Source organism: Rissa tridactyla, chromosome 25 (assembly GCF_028500815.1).
Source record: "Rissa tridactyla isolate bRisTri1 chromosome 25, bRisTri1.patW.cur.20221130, whole genome shotgun sequence".
In the NCBI taxonomy this organism is placed as follows: Eukaryota; Metazoa; Chordata; class Aves; order Charadriiformes; family Laridae; genus Rissa; species Rissa tridactyla.
In genome coordinates, this window is record NC_071490.1 from 806,115 (window position 1) to 828,109 (window position 21,995).

At 48.7% G+C, this 21,995-nt stretch overlaps 1 protein-coding gene across 10 annotated transcripts in view; it reads right to left on the minus strand.

The window, feature by feature from the left end:
• Positions 1–21,995, minus strand: part of BRD4 (bromodomain containing 4) — a 78,425-nt gene that overhangs the window by 45,442 nt on the left and 10,988 nt on the right. For 5 of the 10 annotated variants that reach the window (XM_054183394.1, XM_054183391.1, XM_054183385.1 and 2 more), the window contains exons 2-3: positions 11,137–11,231; positions 366–482 (exon numbers count right to left, since the gene is read on the minus strand). In XM_054183394.1, the coding sequence (XP_054039369.1) occupies positions 366–385 (20 nt within the window). In that variant the 5' untranslated portion in view covers positions 386–482; positions 11,137–11,231. The other 5 variants (XM_054183389.1, XM_054183390.1, XM_054183392.1 and 2 more) reach the window with 4 other exon arrangements.

Here is a 21,995-nt window from a genome sequence, read left to right on the forward strand (position 1 = left end):
TGAAGCATCGCTCGAGCGGCGAGACGGCTGCGGCAGGCGCCCTTGGCTCCCCCGGGAGATTTTAGGGCAGATTTTGTGGCCGTGGATCCAGGAAAGCTGGCAGCTCAGCTGGCCTGAAACCTCTCCCACCTTTCATTTCGCTCCCAATTTTCTTCCCCCGTTAGCAGGGGAACCTGCCTGCTTACTCCGCCGGGGAGATCTGGATTTGGAGGCCATTTGGATTTCCCTCTCTTGCAAAATTCCTTCAATTTTGCTTCGGGGTAGTGCCGATTCCTCTGGGACGTGTATTAAAGGGCGTATCTTGAGTGATAAAGTGTGGCCAAGCAAAAGGAATCCTCTTTACTCGCTGCAAGGGGCTACGTTACCTTGTAGGATACATTGCCATAAAATTTTGCCCCAGAAAATGATGCAGAGTCAGAAGTTGCTTGGCTTGTCCATCTATCTTCCGTGGCTTCAGGCACAAATGCCTTTAGATACCGTATCTGACGAAACAAACAAAGCAATTAATCTCAGGCGTCAACCCAAAGCAGCAAAAATTAAGGCTACCTCCAGAAAATGAGCTATTTTTTAACACACATCGATACTCCAGCGAAGCGAAGTTGTCGAGGGACACCTGCAAACAGGAGACACCTACGGAAAAACGAGGAACCGCCCCCGGTGTTTCAGTTTTTCCCAGGTGTTTTTTAACACCTTTAGGGCAAGCTCTTTCCTGAAATTCGTCACTTCAAGGTCTGCAACCGACCGATTTCCTTCCGCTCCCTCGTACCACAACACCTCTCCCAGAGCCAGCCCTCAGAGGACGCCAAGGAGTTGTTGGTTTTTTTTTTTAAGGAGAAGGGAAGATATTTCGCATCTGTTTAATTTCTTCCCTTTCCACTTAAAACCAAAGGCTCCGATCACCCGTCCGGGCAGTTAAGCATTATATCAGATTTACCCTTTTATTTTCAATTATTTATCATGTATCTTTTTCACTGTCTCCTTTGGAGGGATCCCACAGGTCTCCTCTTGCTCCGGTGACTTTTTTTTTGTGGGATCAGCTGGAAATCCCCAAATTTACACCATTTTTCTCCTCTCTCCCCCAATAAAAGGATGCTTCGACTCTCTCCCCTGCCCTGGCAGTTACGTTACGGCTCCTCTCTTACGTCGTCGCCCCACGTGTGTGCCAAAATTGCAGAAAAAAAAAAATCTAACAATTCCCATTTTTGAGGGTTGCTCGGCCCGTCTCGCCCCCAACTCATCCCCCACCTCATCCCTGGCCAGAAATCACCGCTCTGCGCTCGCTCGCTCGGGCTGTTCCCAGGGAAAAAGCACAATTATCGGTGTGGGGAATATTTTCTGACATGGGAGGGAAACGCCGGGGAGTTCAAAGAAACGGGTTCTGACAGACCCGGGTCTTCTGCGCGCTGAAAACCAGCAGTAAATGGGGACGAAGAGCTGGAGACGGGGACGTAACCCCGGATCGTACCGTCCAGCAAGGTAAAAATCTGTAAATCCGCATTACGGTTGCGCTACAGGTGGGTTTCTTAATGCTTTCTTAATCTATAAAAAGTGCTACGTTAAAGTTTTCTTAATCTAATCTATATTATTGATTAGAAATCGAATCTGTATTAGATGAGGTCAGAAACCTCATCTGTTAAACTTAGATTAAATCTAAGGATTGTGCTATAGACGGTGCTACATTGGGGTTTTCTTAACCTAGAGACTGAGACGCTGCTACGGTCAGGTTTTCTTAATCTAGTCTATATTCTAGATTAGAAATCTAATCTCTATTAGATTAGAAAACTTAATTTGCATTACAGATTATGCTACGTTCGGGTTTTATTAATCTAATCTATATTATGGATTAGAAATCAACCCCGTATGAGATCAGATACCTAATCTTTATTATCGATTATGCCACGTTAGGGTTTTCTTAATCTACAGATTAAGATGATGCTATGTTTGGGTTTTCCTCGTCTATTTTATATTATAGATTACAAATCTAACCTCTCTTACAGATTATGCTACAGGTAGTGCTACGTTGGGGTTTTCTTCATTTCTCAGGATTAAGAAACCCCAAACGCAGGGTTTTCTTCATTTTTCAGGATTAAGAAATCCCAAACCCGGGAACACCTTAATCTATAGATTCAAAAAAAAAAAAAAAAATTAATGAGAAGAAAATAATTAATGTGTAGATTAAGAGAAGCCGCAGGTAGCACCACCTCAAGCTGTGGCGACCACACCACCTTCGTTAACCTCCACTGCTAAGAGCCACCGCGAGGCGCCCCACGCCGTGCCATCTCCTACGGCTGGAGACGAACACGTTTATTCACGGTAATGCGGGAAAATCAGGGAAAAAAGCTTACTTCATTACTGTCACTAATGTTTACGTGCTTCGTTAGGCACAGGTGGAAGGGAGATGCGGGAGGATGGAGCTGGCTGGGACGGGGTCTGGCGTCGAGCGGCTCGGATTCCCCGCGCTGCCTGCGCTTGGCCGGATCCACGGGATTTTAATGCCGCCTGCCAAAAAAATTCCGGTTTTCCCCCCGCCCCGGGGGAAGGGAAAGGGCTGTAATGCGGCGCGGGGGCCGGCAGAGGGAACTGCCAGGCCAGCAGGAGCCCAAACCCCGCAGAAGAACTTCTCCTCCTGCTCCCCTAAAGCTGAGCTGGGGGAGACAGGGACGGGAGGGGGAAGCGGAGACGGTACTGGGGGGAAAAACATGGGAGAAACGCATCTGGAAAATTCACCGTACTGACGGGATCAAAGGGAACGCGGCCACGGGTCCGGAGGAGGAGGTCGGGTCTGGAGGACATGGGAGAAGGGACCAGCCACGCAGGGCAGAGGAAGCGCAAGAGGATAAATTCGACGGCTTCGCGAGAGCGTCGGGACGCGGAAAACAGAGAAACCCCTCGTTCTGTGGAGGGAAAAATTAAAACGTCGCCAAACGAGCAGCGACACGGGCAAAACCTGAAGATGGGGGGCACAGGGTGGCGGTGGAAGGAGGGATTGTCTGGTTTGGGATGGCAGCAGGCGTTGAACCCCAGGTGTGAAAACGAAAGCAGGAATATTTTCCAGTTAATATGAATTTCCAGTTAATTTTCCAATTAATAAGCAGGAACACACGGTGGGTGGTCACAGCACCAGGCGCCAAAAACACTTCCTAAGGGGGGAAAAACTATCTGCCAACGACTTGAAGAGGGCGGCATGAGCAAGGAAATCGTTGGAAAATGCCGGGTTTTAGTCGGGCGGGCAGATTATTTCAGGCTGGCTTAAAGGGGGGGCGGATGTTTGAGAGCGAAACCTCAGATCCGTGCGCAGCAAAAGCTGCAAAGAAACTTCATCGAGGATTCACCCGATTCGGGATGTGTCCAAAAAACGGGGAAAATCTATGACAACTCGAGGAGCGGCTGAGAAAGACGCTCCGAGATCCGAACACGAGAGTGGCCGCGTTCGGAAGAAGCCACCCTAAACGCTCCTCCTCTTTTGCCGCAGCCTGAATAAAAAGATTAAGAAATTAATCTTAAAAAAAAAAAAAAAAAAAAGACCCTGAGAGATGAGCATTATCAAGTAATAAAGTGATTGTGTAGGTTTATTTTTTTTAAAATGAGCTACTTTGAGGTTATCTGCCCATCCTGGAAGGTGGGAAATGGATTTTAATCTATTTAAACTATTTAATCTATTTAAATGTTAAACTAAGGATGTGAAAACCAACTCTTTCCATGGCACGGAGAGCCTGGATGCAGGTGACAGCAACATCTGCAGCGCTGGATTCATCTACGCAACTTTATTCCAATTTCAGGAAAATAGACATGCTTCAATCCCGCTTTTAGAAGACAGGCGAGGTTGAGGATGCCCAAGCAGAAAAGGCACAGTCTCGACGGACCACGGCACATTCCAGGAGAAGCTGCAGCAGGTTTGAGCGTGAATTATCGACTGAATTTAATCCTAGATCCTATTTCTGCTCCGATAACCGGACTGTGTCACCGCTGCTCCGCTCTCTGCGTCAACCAGGTGGGCACAAAGCAAAATTGGCTTATAATAATTTCGCAGAAAGAGCATCACGCCCGAGAAAATATTAAAAATGAAGCGATGCGTGTTTATTCGTGCTCCGGAATGAGACGAGCTGCTCCCCGGGGAAGTGACTGGTAAGCGCAAACCAAATAGCACATACGTTGTCCTCTGGTTTTGGGCCGAACATCTCCATCCTGTCAATCCCGTCTTCTTCACAGTTGTCCCCTGTGGTCCTACCAAGCTGTGTGGTGCCGTGACACGCCTGAGGGAAGGGACGCCATCCAGAGGGACCTGGACAGGCTGGAGGTGGGCCCGTGCCAGCCCCATGAGGTCCAACCAGGCCAAGTGCAAGGTCCTGCACGTGGGTCGGGCCGATCCCAAGCCCAAATCCAGGCTGGGCAGAGAATGACCTGAGAGCAGCCCTGAGGAGAAGCACTTGGGGGTGTTGGTGGGGGAGAAGGTGGCCAGAACCCCCCGCAGCCTGGGCTGCATCCCCAGCAGCGTGGGCAGCAGGGCGAGGGGGGGGATCCTGCCCCTCTGCTCCGCTCGGGGAGACCCCCCTGCAGTGCTGCCTCCAGCGCTGGGGCACCAACAGCAGAAGGACACGGAGCTGTGGGAGCGGGGCCAGAGGAGGCCCCGGAGATGCTGGGAGGGCTGGAGCCCCCCTGCTGTGGGGCCAGGCTGAGAGAGCTGGGGGGGTTCAGCCTGGAGAAGAGAAGGCTCCGGGGAGACCTTCCAGCCCCTTCCAGTCCCTAAAGGGGCTCCAGGAAAGCTGGGGAGGGACTCTGGAGCAGGGAGGGGAGCCATGGGACGAGGGGGAAGGGTTTTACACTGCAAGAGGGGAGACTGAGATGAGATCTGGGGAAGAAATTGTTGGCTGTGAGGGGGGTGAGCCCCTGGCCCAGGTTGCCCAGAGAAGCTGTGGCTGCCCCATCCCTGGAGGGGTTCAAGGCCAGGTTGGCCGGGGCTTGGAGCAACCTGGGCTGGTGGGAGGTGGCCCTGCCCAGGGCAGGGGGTGGACCTGGGGGGGTCTTTACGGTCCCTTCCCACCCAAACCGTTCCACGATTCTATGTAGTGACAAAAGTTCAGGACACTCCAGGAGTGATGATTCCCAAAGCAACGATTCACCCAGCCCGCAGCGTCGCACCCCAAAGTGAACTTCACAACCCCTGGCAGCTCGAAAAGCTGCATTTTAAAGGAAAAACAAAGCCGTGGGTTTCCCCTGCGGGCACGCAGGAGGAGGGAAGGGCTGGAATTTGGTTTGTAAAGGCAAATCCAAGCCCCAAAATCCAAGAGAGGGGCGGTACCGCAGGAGAAGCGCAGAGCTCTGAAACATAAAACTGAAATTCGTGGTTAAATTGCATCATTCCGGATCCCACCCCAGGATATATTATCCACAAATAGCCTGGAAAAGGCAGTTAGGCTGGAAAATCCAGCAGCTGAAAAGAAATAACGAGCAAATTTGTGGTGGCCAGCACTCCCTTTAATTGCGAGCCTGCTGAGCCAGGAGCCGGGGATCAGCGCGTGCAGCCACCGGCCCCTGCCTTGAACCGACAAAAGGGAAGGGAGGTGACGTTAACGGCTAACAGGGCACCAGGCCACCTCCTAACCTCCAAATTCTTAATTTGAGTCTTAATTAATGATGTTTTAGTTGATGTCTCCGGTGAACACTGCCGGGAAAATGCAGCAGATCCCTCCTCAACCAAGACGAAGGCGGCCAGCTGCTGTTATTAAACTCCAACCGGGCCTTTCCCCACGTCCAGCCCATTCCCTGCTCCTCGCAGAAATAAATTCGTTAAATAAATCATTCCCCCCCCCCACAACAAAACGACCTTGCCACCTAAAATTTCACCTGCAGATGCCCCCAAAAGGGTTTGCTTCCAGCTCCCGTGCTATGAAGCGTTATCTTTGTTGCGTAGGTGCCGCACGATAAATACGGCAGAGGAGGGAAGAGCTGTGTTTGCTCCTCCAGACCTGCTGGGTATCGGTTTAAAATGATGTTTAAATCCCGGCTTAAAGAGTTTCTCTCTTTCACACAGTTCCCGCCGTCCTCGATTGCGGGAGCCGCGTCTCAAAGCCGCAGCCTGAGCCCAAAAACCCACACGAGGGGAAATCCCAACCCCCAACGAATGGAATTTGGGGGATGAAATTAATTTCCCCCGTGCCCAAACCTTAACGGCGGCACAAGGATAAACACGTGGCATCCACGAGCGTCCCGGGAAGAACCAACCACCCCAAAATACCATTTATTAGTCAGAAACTGAACTGCTTATCAGCTGTTTGCTCCCTCCTCACCTTGTTGCAATTATTTGGGGGGAAAATAAAGCCGGGGGGTGTTTTAGTGCGGAGGGCTTGGATTCACTTCCCCAGCTCCAATGGAGACCCTGCAGTGGGACACTAGGAAAAAGTCCACGTTTTGCATCGCAGCTGCTTTTGGAGTCAATTTATGCCGCATTAACAGCAAATTTCAGGGTTTAGCTACCAGGATTAGACAACAGCGTGGAAGTTTTTCTTTTTTAAAAAAAAAAAAAAAAAAAAAAAAAAAAAAAAAAAAAAAAAAGAGGAATTCAGGAGTGTTTCCACAGCGCTGTGGATTTTCAAGTGGTCCAGACCTCTTCTGTATCCATCTCACACGCCTTCGAGTTAAATCAGGCGGATTTATCCAAATTCCTGGACACGAGGGTGAAGATCATCCTTTTTTCCTGCCAGGTACCCGCAACACAAGACCGAACACTTCAGAAACTCCTCCGGTGGCATTAAAACACGTTGGGTGCCGCAGGGCGTTAACCCAATCGAATTAAAACCCATCACAGACCAGATTTAAGACAAGGAGAATTGTTTTACCCTAAATTAGGCATCCCCATCTTTTTAGGCCTTTTTTAGGGACATTCGTCCAAAAAAAGGGACGGCCCAAGCGGGGCAGACATCGGGGTGTAAAGGGAGAGAGAGAGAAACCTCACCTTGGTCTCTCCTTTTACATATTAATGTGTAGAAATTGGCACTGTTGTTTAAATACCAATTAATAAATATATGAACTTTACTCTTGCCTTAAAGTTTGCCTTTTTTTCCACTTTTTTCTGCCTTTTTTTCCCCACTTTACTCTCCTGTCAAGCTGCTCCAGCTCTCTCCTTCTTGAGCTATTTCTTCTTGAAACCGCTTAACGAAACAGCGGGCGAATTCTGAGACGGGATACAAAATATTTAAAAAAAAAAACTTAAAATATCTCCAAATATCACGCGAGAGCCAAAGGTTGACTCGTCGGATGCCGCCCACGAGTGGTGCGGGACACGGCGCCCCTGCAGACCTTGGACGCTACCGTCATTTTAAAAGTGATTTCTGCAAAAAAACCCAAGACGTTTCACCCCGTAAAATCCAAGGTCGGAGGCTCGAGCTCGGCCGTAGCGCAACCGTGCCATCACCAGGCCCCTACCGAAACCCCCTCGGCACCAGTCGAGCTTTGTATTGTTTCTTTATCCCAGTTTCCAGTACTGGAATTACTTTGCCGCTGCTGGAAATGAAGTTATTTACATCCAGAGGCAGAGAATTTGCAACCCTTGCCCCCAGGGCGTCGCCTCCCACCTCCGAGCTCTCGACGTTTCGTTTTCTGCTTTTATTTTTCAACCATTCCCTGCAGAAACGGGACGGCAAAACCCTCACGTCGCGGCTCTCGGGGGATAGTTGCTGCCCGTTGTGACCCTCGGTGGTTTGATCCCTCTCAAAACCAAAAAAAACCCCAAACCAACCGGCCCCCCCTCTTGTCGTTAATTTGTGTTCGCCGCATCCCGACGCCACGTGTGTTGGGGGGGGATTTACTTATTTCCCCCTCTCTCTCCATGGAGATGTTATTCCGGCTCCTTTTTGCACCCCACGGGACACGTTTGGGAGTCAAACGGTGAATTCGGCCACCCTTTCGGTGCACTCCGTGCCCTAAATACAGCAGGTTTCTGCGCCCGAGGAGTTTTATTTATTCCTGTGCCCTAAATCATGGGGTTTCCCTCTGCTTTCCACAGCTACCACAGCAAGAACAAAAAAAAAAAACTTCATTTTTAAAAACCTTCAAATTTATTCCACTGTCCCCACTATTTTTGGGAGGGAGCAGCTATTTCCAGGCTCGTTTTTCCACAGTTCAAGGAAAAAAAAGAAGATTAAAGTGGGATCTGAGCAGTTTTACACCTGATAAGAGCTGAAATAGCCACAAACACACTGTTTTGCGCTAGAACTTAAGAGTGAACGAGTCCCTGGCACAAAAACCACCTACATCGTAAAGATTTTGCCCTATTTCAGAGAGTAAAGGACTTGTATCGATTACTGGCTCACAATGTTATTACAAAACTGTCGATTACCAAGGGGGAGCAGATTTATGAAGCGGCGGGAGACACCCAGAGGTGGTTGTTTTACACAGCATTTTACCACGGATTTTGGAGGACGACGGGTGTCTAAACCGACAAACGTATTATTTGAAAATTGACGTAGGTCGCCCTTGGTTCAACTCCCAGTTTTAGGGCAGTTTTTGAGCCCCAGAAACTCCTCAGTGAAGATTTGATCAGCTTTCTCCCCGGGCTCAGCACAGTCCCGTGATTTATTTTACGTCTCCAGCAGACCCTCTCCACTCCCACGAGCGGTTTCCAGGATAACTCTGGGCAAGATCCGTTTCTGCTGAAAAATGAGTGATCCCAAGAACCAAAAAACACTAGGAAAGGGTGATTTATACCCAAACTATTCACTACCAAACGTTAAGGTAGACTTAAGGGATGAAGAGCCACTGTCTTAACCCTCAACTGTCCCCATCCAGTGGGATCCATGGAGGTGTCCCCCGCACCACCAAGTCGCAGGTCCTCTCTGTCTAACATCTACAGGTGAATTTGAAGTCCCACCACCACCATACGACACCATCGGAGTCCCTCACCTGCTCAGCCTCCTGCAAGCTTGACACCGTGTCCTCACCTGGGAGGTCCACGGCGGAGCAGGCTGTCCACCCTGCAGGCTGTGGTGAAGATGACGGAAAAGCAGATGTCCCCCCTGCAGGCCACGGAGGTCTATGGTGGAGCAGGTTGTCCCCCCTGCAGCCTGTGGTGAAGGCCATGGTAGAGCAGGTTGTCCCCTCTGCAGACCATGGAGGTCCACACTGAGGCAGAGGGATATGCCCTGAAGGAAGCTGTAGCCCGGTGAAGAGGAACCCACGCTGCAGCAGCTTTTCTGGCAGGACTTGTGACCCCATGGAAGGGCCCGCACTGGAGCAGTCCGTTCCTGAAGGACTGCACCCCATGGAAGGACCCACACCGGAGCAGAAGAGCATGAGGAGGAACGAGCAGCAGGGACAACTTGTGATGAACATTCCCCGTCCCCCTCCAGGGGTATCAACAGAGATGTCCCCAGCACCACCGAGTGACAGGTCCTCTGTCCACCAGGCCAAGATCTAGAGGTGTGCACTTAAGGTCCCACCACCACTCTATAAGAACATCCAAGCTTGGCACCGCGTCCTCACCTGATGGCACATCCCAAACTGCCACCGGCTCCCGTTACAGCAGACGGATGGCGCCAGAGGATACGGATTTGCACGTCGGCGCATCTCCCCGTAGCTGCGCCAGGAGTAAAGCCCAAACTAGCTGGCCGCTGGTAGTAGTTCTTCGCAGTTAAGACAAGTCTGAGCCTTCCACCAAATGTCTATTCCAACACAACGGCACCCAACGTCGTTATCCCAAACCCAATTCCATCAGTCCCCGGCACACCACGGTGTATGGAGAAGACAGGGAAGAACCGGGGTGTAGGTGACTACCCAACTTAGAAAAGTCGTTGAAGAGAAGTTTCTCTATTCTAAGTCAGAAAAATGACATTTTTAACCCATTCTACTACTGGTTTTCAACTACCATGCCAAATTTAAGCATCTTATAGGAACAACCTGAGCATGAGGCTATTTCCACCCTTGCAGTTTGAGAACAAAGAAAATCTTTGATGCCCACTCTCTACTCCAGCTGAAGACTTGCAAGAGCTGCTCTTTTCCTGGAAAGATGTTTTTCCCCCCCCCAGTTTTGCTTCCTGCTGTCCACTAACGAAAAATCCTCCAAGGTCAAGGTATTCCTCGAGCGCCTGGATATTTAAAATAGGAATTTCCCACCCGAGACTTCAGCAATCAGATTGCTCGTCGCGTCTGGGCTGTGCCTGCAACCACACACATCTTGGAGATTATTATTACTGGAGTAAATTCATTATTTGAGATAATAAGCTTTCAAATCTTGCCAAAATATTCAGGTGCCACAAAACTGACCAAGTACCTTTAAAGCTGAAGCCATGAAAAAACAACAGTTGTGTATTTGGGGCAATTTTCCCCATTTATTACCAACGCTTTTAGGGCAAACTACCAGAAAGAAAAACAAGTTTAGAAACGCAAATTCTGCGTAAAGACACCAAAACCCACCACATTCGCGTCCTGTTTTCCTGGGCTGGGTGGAATCCAAACCCCCATGAGGGGGCGGCTCTGCACAGGGCTGTCTGACAAGCATCCGAGATGGAAACAGGCTCCCAAAACCACCCAAACTGAGCAGAAAGTGGCCAGATTCACTCGGTGGCAGCCGCTGGAGACCACGGGGACTCACTCATAGCCGTGGCCGAGGGATACGGGAGATCCAGCCACGCATGTACACGAAGGGGAGTGATAAACCTCGTGTCTGACGTTTTTAAATAGCAGAGAAATACACCATACTACAGAAAACTCCGAATTATTTCACTTGTGTGAAGCTTCTCCCTGACCCCACGCTCTCACCTCAGCTCTCCGCTGTTTCTACCTCTTATTTTCCCTGCCGGAATCAGCTCCCTCGGTAAAGCGGATTTAAATTTGGCATTTAATGAAGTAGCAAAACAATCAAGTTTGATGCAGCCTTAGTAAAGCCGAAGGTTTGTATAACCCCGGCTCTGCTCGCTCACGCCGGCAAATGCCTATTGGTAAATCTGGCAAATCCAGGGACGCGGCGGCTGCAGCTCGTACAAGATTTACTCAATCCAAAGCAGCTCATCCCCGGCTTTACATCACCTTCTCTCCGGTGACACCCCCAAGAGAGACATTACTGTCCCCAGAATACCAGAAAATAAGCTGTGCCTCGTAAGTCATGCACTTACGGGAGCAAGAGTAAAAATTCAGGATAATTACCTGAAATCGAGAGTTGACCCTTCGAGGTGTTCGGTTCTTCTTCACCAGCTGAACCCTCTGACCTTCATTTTCGAAGCTACTATTGAAAGAAAGATCTGCAAGGAGAAGAAGTGCGCGTTAATTCAGAATTACAGCCAAAAAACAGCGCCGATTTGTATCCTTTGCCTTTTCGCTCTCCAGATTTCTGGTTTTATTTGTAAGAAACAACACGGTATGAGTCAGAAACCCAGGAACCCTTGACGATGAGAAGCATCGCAACGCGCATGTGGGTGGGTGAAGGGAGCCAAGACAACGGTCCAGACCATCCTCTTTTAAATTTAAAATATTTAAATACACTGAAAAAATTCACGTGTACTGAAAAAAAATGATTTAATTTGAGCTATCCAACCCAATACACCTCTTTTGGAGTGCTCCAACAAGCACGGGTCCACTGCCTTGCGCTAAGCCTTCCCCAAACAAGAAAAAGTAACCTGCAGATTACTCAAAAAAGCTCTTTCCAGCCTAAAAAGTCCTTTAAGGCGGTTCCAAGACCTGGGTTTAACCCAACACCTGGGACTGTGCCCAGCTTCGGGCTCCTCAAAGCAGCTTCTTCTCAAACCCACCCGTGGCCCCAAGGCAAGAGCAGCAGTTGCTCCTGCTTTTCACGGAAATTACCTAAAAACGCACCAAAAATGAGATTACAACTCCCAACGTGAAGACAGTTGCTGGGAAGATGACCATAACCACAACCAACACCTTTTTAACATCGCTTGTGCTCAGGAAACACCCACCAGAGCCACCCCACCATACAGTAGAGCAAATAAACACATTAAAATATTGAAAAAAAAAAATCTTTAATTTCATTTTTGGGGGCAGGACATGGGAGATGCGACTTTTTTCCCCCCACCTCAACAAAAGGAATCTGCCACATAACAACGCGTACAAGGCTCAAGAGCCCGAAGAAGGACCGGCTCAGCAGCTCCGATTAATTTTAGGCTTCGCCTAAAAAAATAAAATAAATAAATGGAGCTAAAGCAAACCCAGACTCCACTGCCCCCGGGCGAGAAATCCCGAGGGCTGGAAGCGGTGTCTGGAGGTCTCCTGCTCACCTTCAAACAGGTTGCTCTAGGCTTTGTCACACCACAGCAATTACCGCCAGGTTTTAATTAAGATTTTAGTGTGGGTTTTTCAGAGGTTAAGCTGCTCTTAACGCTCGTGCTGGCTCTTTACTCCCGGTTTGGCTTCCCAGCGAATCCCACCCCCGAGGAAGGCGGCCACCGAAGCAGCTCCGAGGATAAAACACATACCAAACCCTGCAGCGAGGTTAACGAGCTCGTTACAGGCTCACACCTCCACTGCTTCTCCGGCAGCTCCCCGCGGGCAGGTAAATCCACCCAAAACACCCAGCGGCACCACGTGCTTCCGCCTCCCGATGTCTTCCGCTACGCCTCGTGGTCCATTCTGCCCACTTTTGGTTCTTTTTAGTGATTACAACCCTAAAACCCCCTAATTCTGTGAGCATCGCTCTGTTACAAGTATCGCCATTAACAGACCTGCTCCGCGAATGCCACAAATGACCATTTTATCACTTACCCGATAGCACAAACCAGATTAAATCTCAAACGTGGGTGGTTTTTTTCTTGCAAATACTGTTTTTTTTTTTTTTTTGCCAGCTAGCGAAAGCCACAGCCTCAAACAGATGCAGAAGGGACTTGTTTTCATCTCTGGTTCCCAATAATCAAACTCAGGAGCTTGGTGGAAGAGGCCATTTGCTTAAAACACTTTTTTTTTTTTTTTAATTTTTTTTTTTTTAAGAACATTACCTTCTGCGTGTTCGGTGGCTGTTATATTTCCTTTGGGGAGGAAAAAAGGAATAACTGCAAAGAGTGACCCTTCGGCAGCAGAATTCACAGGTTTCCTACAAACACTCCCATAGCAAAGTATTGAAAAAAAATTAAAAAAAAAAAAATCAGTATTTTCAGTCTTCTAAAAATCAACATGATTTGACCACAACAGCGCCAGTAATTTAAGTTTTCAGACTTTTTAAAAGACGTTTTCTCCAGTATCCTCTGCAGATAAGACCTCCAAGAACGGCACTTACACTAGGAAGACTCCAGACCACGATTTAAAAGGGTGGGTTTTTTTACCCATTTTTGCTGTTTCCTCCCCCCCCATCAGGCTAAATCTGCACAAGCGGGTTCCATTTACAGGCTGTCAATCCCGGTAACTCCGAGGAAAAATGCTTCAACTCTGATTAATGCGTGAATTTAAGTCAAGACCTGAAGAGTACAGGGGGTAAGGGATGTCACAAAAACCCCAGAAACAGTGAAAATAAGGATTTTCCCCTAAAGAAAGGCTAAGGCCAAGAAAAAATAAACGGCAGTACTGGCAGATGATTCACGTAGTATCTGAAAATAGAGTGACATTAACTCGAAAGGGTTGGCGCTTGTAACTTAATCGCTGTTAAATTAAAGTTTTCCCACAAATTCCCTTCTTCCACCAGATCCCGTTTTTTTTTTTTTTTTAATACCGAATTAGCAAAATCCAGGGTATCACACAAAAACCCCCGGCCACCTGCTCTTCAGAAAGAGGCATTTGGATACTAAACATATCACAAAACTCGGCGTTTTTATGTTTGTTAAAGGAGAATGGCAGCCACCTCGCAGCATCCCGGGATTTCAGGGGAGGGTTTCTCCCCCAGTAAAACTGACGACACGGCACAAACCTCTTAATTTCTGCAAGAGCGAAGACTAACAGCGTTCACCTAACGAGTTTCACCGGAAAAATCCGACCGTATTTAATCACCTCCACGATCAACCAGCACACACAGAATTTTAAACTCAAAGCCTTAAGCACAAAGTCATTAACCTTAATCTTTAGAGCATCACAGCTTTACTAAACATAATTATTTTACTGATGTTTTAAGGATTCTTTAATTTTCCACTAAAATTCACCTCTCAAGTCTCCCCCAAATTCTCCGGCAGCACATTGGCTAATGAGGAACCCACTGATAATGGCCCTAGAAATTATTTAAGTGCTTCTCCTCACCTGGAATCCATTATTTTAAGGCAGTTTCGTTACTATAAATCTGTCGAGGTCCCATCCCCGCTCCCCTAATGAGGAAGAGCATCTGGGAGAACGTGAGCCAGGACTCACCTCGCGCAGGAAAGAGCTTCAAACTCTTGCAGGAAAGCAAAAAACCCCTTGGTAGATACATCGAGGTGATAAATACTGTCGCAAAAAGGCAGATTTGGGTGTTGCCAAGGCTCAGTGCTCCCTCAGCTTTGGCTCCGCAGAGCGGGAGAGGTGTTGGGTCTCTCCCACCCATGTCCATTCTGGGAGGACCAGAATGTCCTCTCCTGTTTGTCCGAGCTCCACAGTCCCCCAAGACCTTTCGTACTACTCAAGTTTGGGTCAACATCAGGAGATTCCCCATTTCAAGGTTTCTTCACTCCTGGAGCTTCCTGAACTTCTCTGGTCTCTGAACATAGAACCATGGAATGGTTTACGTTGGAAGGGATCTTAAAGACCCCCCCAGTGCCGCCCCCTGCCCTGGGCAGGGACACCTCCCACCAGCCCAGGTTGCTCCAAGCCCCGGCCAACCTGGCCTTGAACCCCTCCAGGGATGGGGCAACCACAGCTTCTCTGGGCAACCTGGGCCAGGGGCTCACCCCCCTCACAGCCAAGAATTTCTTCCCCAGATCTCATCTCAGTCCCCCCTCTTCCAGTGTAAAACTCTTCCCCCTCGTCCCATGGCTCCCCTCCCTGCTCCAGGTCCCTTCCCGGCTTTCCCGGAGCCCCTTTAGGGACTGGAAGGGGCTCCGAGGTCTCCCCGGAGCCTTCTCTTCTCCAGGCTGAACCCCCCCAGCTCTCTCAGCCCGGCCCCACAGCAGAGGGGCTCCAGCCCTCCCAGCATCTCTGGGGCCTCCTCCGGCCCCGCTCCCACAGCTCCGTGTCCTTCTGCTGTTGGTGCCCCAGGGCTGGAGGCAGCGCTGCAGGGGGGTCTCCCCGAGCGGAGCAGAGGGGCAGGATCCCCCCCTCGCCCCGCTGCCCACGCTGCTGGGGATGCAGCCCAGGCTGAGGGGGGTTCTGGCCACCTTCTCCCCCACCAACACCCCCAAGTGCTTCTCCTCAGGGCTGCTCTCCGGTCATTCTCTGCCCAGCCTGGATTTGGGCTTGGGATCGGCCCGACCCACGTGCAGGATCTTGCACTTGGCCTGGTTGGACCTCATGGGGCTGGCACGGGCCCACCTCCAGCCTGTCCAGGTCCCTCTGGATGGCGTCCCTTCCCTCAGGCGTGTCACGGCACCACACAGCTTGCTGTCATCATCAGACTTGCTGAGGGTGCACTCGATCCCACTGTCCATGTCGCTGACAAAGATGTTGAACAACACCGGTCCCAGTACCGACTCCTGAGAACGTCACTTGTCACCAGTCTCCATGTGGACATCGTGCCGTTGACCACAACTATTTGAGTGTAACCATCCAACCAATTCCTTGTCCACCAAGTGGTCCACCCATCAAATCCACGTCTCTACAATTTAGAGACCAGGATGTTGTGTGGCACAGGATCAAAGGCTTTCCATAAGTCCAGGTAGATGATGTCAGCTGCTCTTCCCTTATCCACCGGTGCTGTAACGCCACCATAGAAGGCCACCAGATCACCAGGAAAGCTTCAAGAGAAGTGCTAAAAGCAAGAGATCCTCAAAAAGATGCTGTCTTCCAGCTAGTGCATCGCATCCAGACTGGAGACAGTCCTTTACCTCTCCACTTTGAGCTTCTTCTCCTTTTAACCAGCTGAATGATCATCAGCTGAGCGGAGATCACCACCACCAAGAGATATCCCAGGCTTCAACATCTCGCCTCCGTGGGACAGACCAGCCCCGGCTCCATGCACAAGGCCACTCGACTCTGCGCTTGCCAAAAAACAGACACCGAGAGCAGATATCTTGCCCAAACCACTTATTTTGTCTGGGGAACCTTATCTCCGTGGAGGCTGTTGGAGCAAATGAAGGCTGCACTCTGCAGGGTTTGTCCAGCTCCGGGACAAAAAGACAATTCAGTTGAAACCAGTCACAAGATTCAACATTTTCCACGTGCTGGAGTTGGATTTTGCTCCACTCGAGCCACCACTAACACACAAGAGGCGTTCTACCAGAAAGATCCCCTGCTAGGATTTCAAAGTGGGTATAAGTTAGCATTAAAATCTCATTTTCCCAGCAAATCAGGTGGAAAAAACCCACCCGAAACAAGGCCAAAAGGAAGAACGGTCAGAACACGCATCCCAGAAAACACACATCGCAATTTGTAATCATCATCACAAAATAAATTCCAAGGTTGTGCTGGGTCCAAATCTTCATGCCAGTACGGCAGTCGGCTGCGGGAAGCACCACGTTGTCTGTCAGTCACCGACTTCTTTGGGTAAGTGCCCTTTGATTTGTGTCTAGTCTTGCCTCCTCCCCCCCCCCCCCTTAAAAGTCATGAATTATATTCAAAGCTTTTTTTATTTTTTCTCCCTAACTTTACCACTCCTTTAACAACGCCCCGAGTTTGACACGCAAATGAGAAGCGGCGACCGAGCGACCCTTGATCCACGAGCCCATCCCAACACTGCAAACAAAGGAAAGGAAAATATCGAATTCGATCCAGGAATCGAAGTTTGAAAGCTTCAGGACAAGACTGTTCAGAGTTGCTGCTGAATTCATCCTGGATACCAAGTGAATGAGAAGAGTTGACTCCAAGGAAAAAGAAAACCCATTTTTGTTCAATACGCTGCTTTTTGCTCCTTTTTTTACACCACATCAATCAAGACATGGGCGTGCGCGGGCGCCATCCAATTGCACAACTCGAAAGCAGCCTCATCTCTCAATTTGCTTTCGAAAACCCCGTAAACACCAAATGAGAAGCAATGTGGAAGGAAATGGGAAGGATTTAACTAAAAACATCGCTGCTGCAGTCCAGGACGGCCGCTCTCACGTTAGTTTGCAGTCAGAGAAATCAAAAATAAGCACTTTTTGTACCAGATTCACCCAGATATCTGGATTTTCACGTCACCATCCAAAGCCAAGGGCAGCTGCAGACCCGGGCGCGATCCCGGGAGTGTTATTTTGATGATCCAAAGTCCAAGGTGGATATTGCTGGATATCGCTGGGTATTCAGCCTGGGCTGAAGCTGAGGGTAAGGCTTTTCCTTGGAAAAGCTACCAAAACAGCGGATAATAAAATAAAATAGGGAGTTATCGGTGGTTTTGGATACGGGGCAAAGTTTTCCTCCTCTTAATCCTAATCTCAGACTCCTCCCGCGTCCAGAGCTTTGTCAGACACCAGCATTAAATACTTTTTAAGCACTTAAATAAATCTGTTCCCGGATGAAGCCGTAACAGGAGCAAACTCGCACCGAAGTGTGCCAATAATTTCTGTTCTATAATACTCAGGCCTGCGTGATATGGAATCGCTGCCAAAAGAAAAAGCCAGTCGCGCTCCAGGCAATACTCCAGTGCCAGCCCAAAATACCAGTCAGACTTTTAATTTGAGGGCAAAAGCCGCAATTTTCTACAGCAGGAGAACCTTAATACCTCCGCAAGAGTTGCTCTATTTTAAAGCAAGAAAACCTAGAGAAAAAAAATCAGTGGCTTTAACAAAACCAACGTGAAACAGAGACAAACGTGATCACATTATTTGCTCATCAAATTCCGATTATTTAAGGGATTTCTGATATTTAAGGGAGGGAAGGAGATGGATGAGTGATATCCCACAACCGGTCAGAGGTGAAGTTAAAACTGTTGTTAAAACCCGGCGAATCCATCTCAAAACATCAATGGTTTTGGGCCTACAGGCAAGGTAGGAGGCGATTACAGATGAAATAACAGGTATTTTAGTCCACATCAGGCACATATAGGTATCCAATACGCCATACAAGGCAAACCCAGTATATGAAACCAACTTAAAATAAGCGGGAAACATCTTATCACATAAATAGACATTTTCAGACAGTACTTTGCTTAAGTTTCTCCTGCTTTCGGCACTCCATAGTTTCCCCTACAGGTAAATTCCTATTTGAATCTGCACATTACCTAGCCCCGGTATCAGATTTTCCCCGCTTTTCCTGCCCGCTACGTCCAACTATTTGAAGTTTTTTTGCAAAAGCAGAGACAAATTTCTCATTCTTTAGACAAACAGAACAAACTTCACCCCCTCCTGCGTGGCAGAAGCTTAATTTAGAATTAATAATATAGATTTAATTGAGAGTAAACTGCTTAAACGTGCTAGGTAGGAGATTTAATTCAGGTCACCCACCAGCTTACACGTTGCAAGCACATATTAGCGCTCCGGAGCCTGGAAAGAGTTTTCCAACAAGACCAATTCAGCCTCAAATCCTTTAATTAGCGGCAAGAGAAGCGGAGTATCCAGCTACAATTAAGCCACAGGGATGGAATAAAGTTACCGGGTGTTTCCCGGCTGGGAGCTGCAGGTTGACGAGGTTTTACCGTGAGAATTAAGCAGTTTGTAACCAAAAAGGGTTTGTGCCCCCCAAAATTGTCCTCCCTCAACCCAAATCAGATGCTGCCTCCTTCCAAGCATCCTCAGTCTTTAATTTGTTTTAATATCGCTGCTACCAAAAGGCCCAGAAAACAGCAAAAAGTTTATCTAAGATCAATTCAGGGCCCCGAGCAATCAGCCTCAGATCTTCAAAGCACGTGAGACTCAACCGCAAAGTGGGAAGTTGTAAATATATCTTAAAAAAACTGCCGATGAACGAGCAAAGTAATTAAAAAACGAAGCCAACGCACCTCAAACATGGAGTTTCAGTCTCCTCCGAGCAGCTCAGGGCACCCAGAGTCCCCCATGCGTTCCCATTTTAAGGGTGTTTACGCCAGCAGCACCCAACCTCGGCGATGAGCTTCAAGCCAGAACGGGGCCACGGGGCGTTCCAAAGCCACCCAAAAGCAGCTCGACTCCTCCCACGCTCCCAAAAACTGCTGTTTTATCCCACGTTACAGTCACACCACACCTCGGAGCCGCGGTCGGACTCACAGCACGAGGCTCAGAGCCTGAACCGAGCCAAGTCTTTCCTTTCACGGATTAAAGCAGCCAAAACAAAGCCGTGAAAGGAAAACCAGAGGCAAACACTCACAAGGATTGTGTCAAAAAAAGTAGAGAGGTGGTTCTATATTCAAATTTCCGTCTGGTCAAGCGACTCACGGTCTAACCCATCCCAGAAGTGAGCAGTTTCCTCTCTCTGAACTGCAGACACGGCCTTGAAAGACCTGAAAATCACAAGTTTAGAAAGTATTTGCAGCTGCTGGTTTTGTTATTAGAACAAGGCTGACAGGGAGCCGTTACAGGAGCGGGACATTCTCCTCCCTCCCTCCCTCGGAGTGCGCACCCACCACCAGGAGCTATCTTTAGCCCAAGGCCGCAGCCAGAAAAAACAACTTTTAATCCATTAATTGATAATTTGGTAGCGAGGATTCTCCACAGAGTCAAACATATGAAGCCACCACATTTTATAAACCACGTAAAAATTAATTTAAGAGTTTACAGTCACCGTTTATCCAGGAGGGACGACATTTCGTTCGGCGAGAGGCTGCGGTGCAGTAGCAGGAGCGACGCCCCGATCAGTTGGGCGACGGAAGATGGAGAACAAGGTTTTACTCCCAACTTCACTAAAATGGGAGCGAGCGACTTGGCGGAGAAGAAAACCCAGTGATCCGCTTCGGGGTCAGCGCGCCCCAAGCAGGAGTTACGAGAGCTGGGCCAAGCTCCTCGCTAATTAAACAGGGATTTTTAGAAAGTCGTCAGGCTAAAGAGCAACCCAAACTCACTTGTAAATCACTTCGTGGCCGAGAACAAAATAAACTTTCCCCGGCGAGGCGGGGAAGGATGCGTCCTCCTGGGTACACTGAGAGTTGCAGGAAGATTAGTCGGCGCTGAGATGTTCCTGCTAATCCTCACCACGCAGTGAGTGAGTTGTTTCAGCCTACATTAGCTCATCAGAGCTGAGTGCTCATCCGAGTTCTCGGACCTCAGGTGAGGTCAGAGAACTCGGACATCGCGTGGCAAAAGCCCTGAGCTCACATTAATTGTGCTGAAGAGCACCAAAACCTCCCCAAGATCTCAACCCCAGGTTCTTCAGGTCTTGGTTCAACCACAACTACCCCTCCACGGACTGCTCTGATCTTCCGGGAATATTCCAGGGTGGAAAAGCGAGGTGGTTTTGGGTTCATAAAGCAGTTTCGTAACAGCGCGGAACAAGTCAACGGGCTTCTGAGGAGCCACCCGATGGGTGAGAAAGGCCATCGCCACCCCGGGGGATGGGAGATATGGAGGGAGGAGAAGCAGAAGCGGCCGCACGGGAGCACGTCAGACATCTACCACCACATCTCCAGTGAAAAACAGAGTGACCCTCCACAGTTCCAAAACATGCTCAGCAACGCTAATTATTCAAAATAATTAAAGACCCCAGTCTTAACTCAGGACTTATTGTAAATCACTGCCTGCTCATCTTTTCTCCACCATTAAAAATTGCGTCTTGTCTCTTTTCTGGATGTTTTCTGGGTTTTTTTTTTTCTACAATCAGCCAGATCACTCATCCCTTTTCCTACTCTGCTTTTCAAAACACAGAGGTGCAGAGATGGATCTTCCTCCTCCACAAGCCACTCTGCATTCTTACCTTGAGTCTCTTAATAAATCATTAATCCATGGAGGGGTTATCAACCTCCTTGAGCTTCGTTTTAAGACGAAATAGTTAAACCTAAGCTCCTGAAGGATGCCTCAACACATCTCATCAATAACCGGGCTTAAAACAAACAACTAAAAGACAATTTCCTTCTCAAAAAAGCACATTTTAGACTCCAAACCTTTCAGCATCAGCCTTGCAATAACAACTACGCCGTGCTGCGGCTGAATTCCTGTCCCTCTTCAGCCCCCGTCCGTAGATCCTGAGGCCACAACTGCTCGGCATTGCATTTTTCCGGCGCTATCAATAGTCCGCAAGAACACGGGGCTCCCGAATCGCTGCCTTTCCTGGGGAAACTGAACTGGAAGCCGAGGGAAGAAAGGACAAGCCAAGGTCAGGCCAAAAATAGCCGATAAGAAAAAAGAAAAGAAGAGAAAGGAGGAGAAAAAGGGGTTTAAAATGTGAAAAACGCAGTGCCTTCAGCTGGTTAAGTCTGTCCTGAGATGTAGAAAAAAAACATATTAAAACAAGGCAGGTAGTTAAATGAGTTAAAAGCAAAGCTGCCAGGCGCAGAAGAGGTGGATATTAAATCACAACTAATACCTAGATGTCATTCTGGGTCCCATTAAGAGCAGTATCTCTCAAGAAAACACCTATTTTACTAACCCTTACGCAGCTGCACGGCTCTAAAAATGAAGATATCCCCAAAAAAACCGCTCCAAACCCCCTGCGTGGCAACGACACATCTCTCTCGGCCACTTGGACCTTAAAAAGGGCATCAGAGGACACCAAAACGCTCTGAAAAATTCACCTTTTTACTCCTCCAAACAGTTGGAATTTTTCCCCGCTCGGCGATCAGCAGCTCTGCAAACAAACACCCGTCAACAGGCACAAGGTCAGGCCCATCTGTAAATACGGCACCTCCGACCCACCAGCAGGAATAAGCCACAATCTTGTTTTTCTTGTAACCTGATACGGTTTTTACAGGGAATTCTTCTGTCCGGAGCAGCATCCAGGCCTCGATACAGGCAGGGAGAAGCAGTAAAAGGCTCTTCCCTCTCTTTATTCTACAAACCGCGCTCAGAGATGTCTTAGGTTATCAGTTTAGACGTTCAATTTTGCTGGCTGATAATAACCTTGTATTTATTTATTTTTTTTAATCCTTTTTCACTCTTTATCCTCCTTTTCCCCACCCCACACCA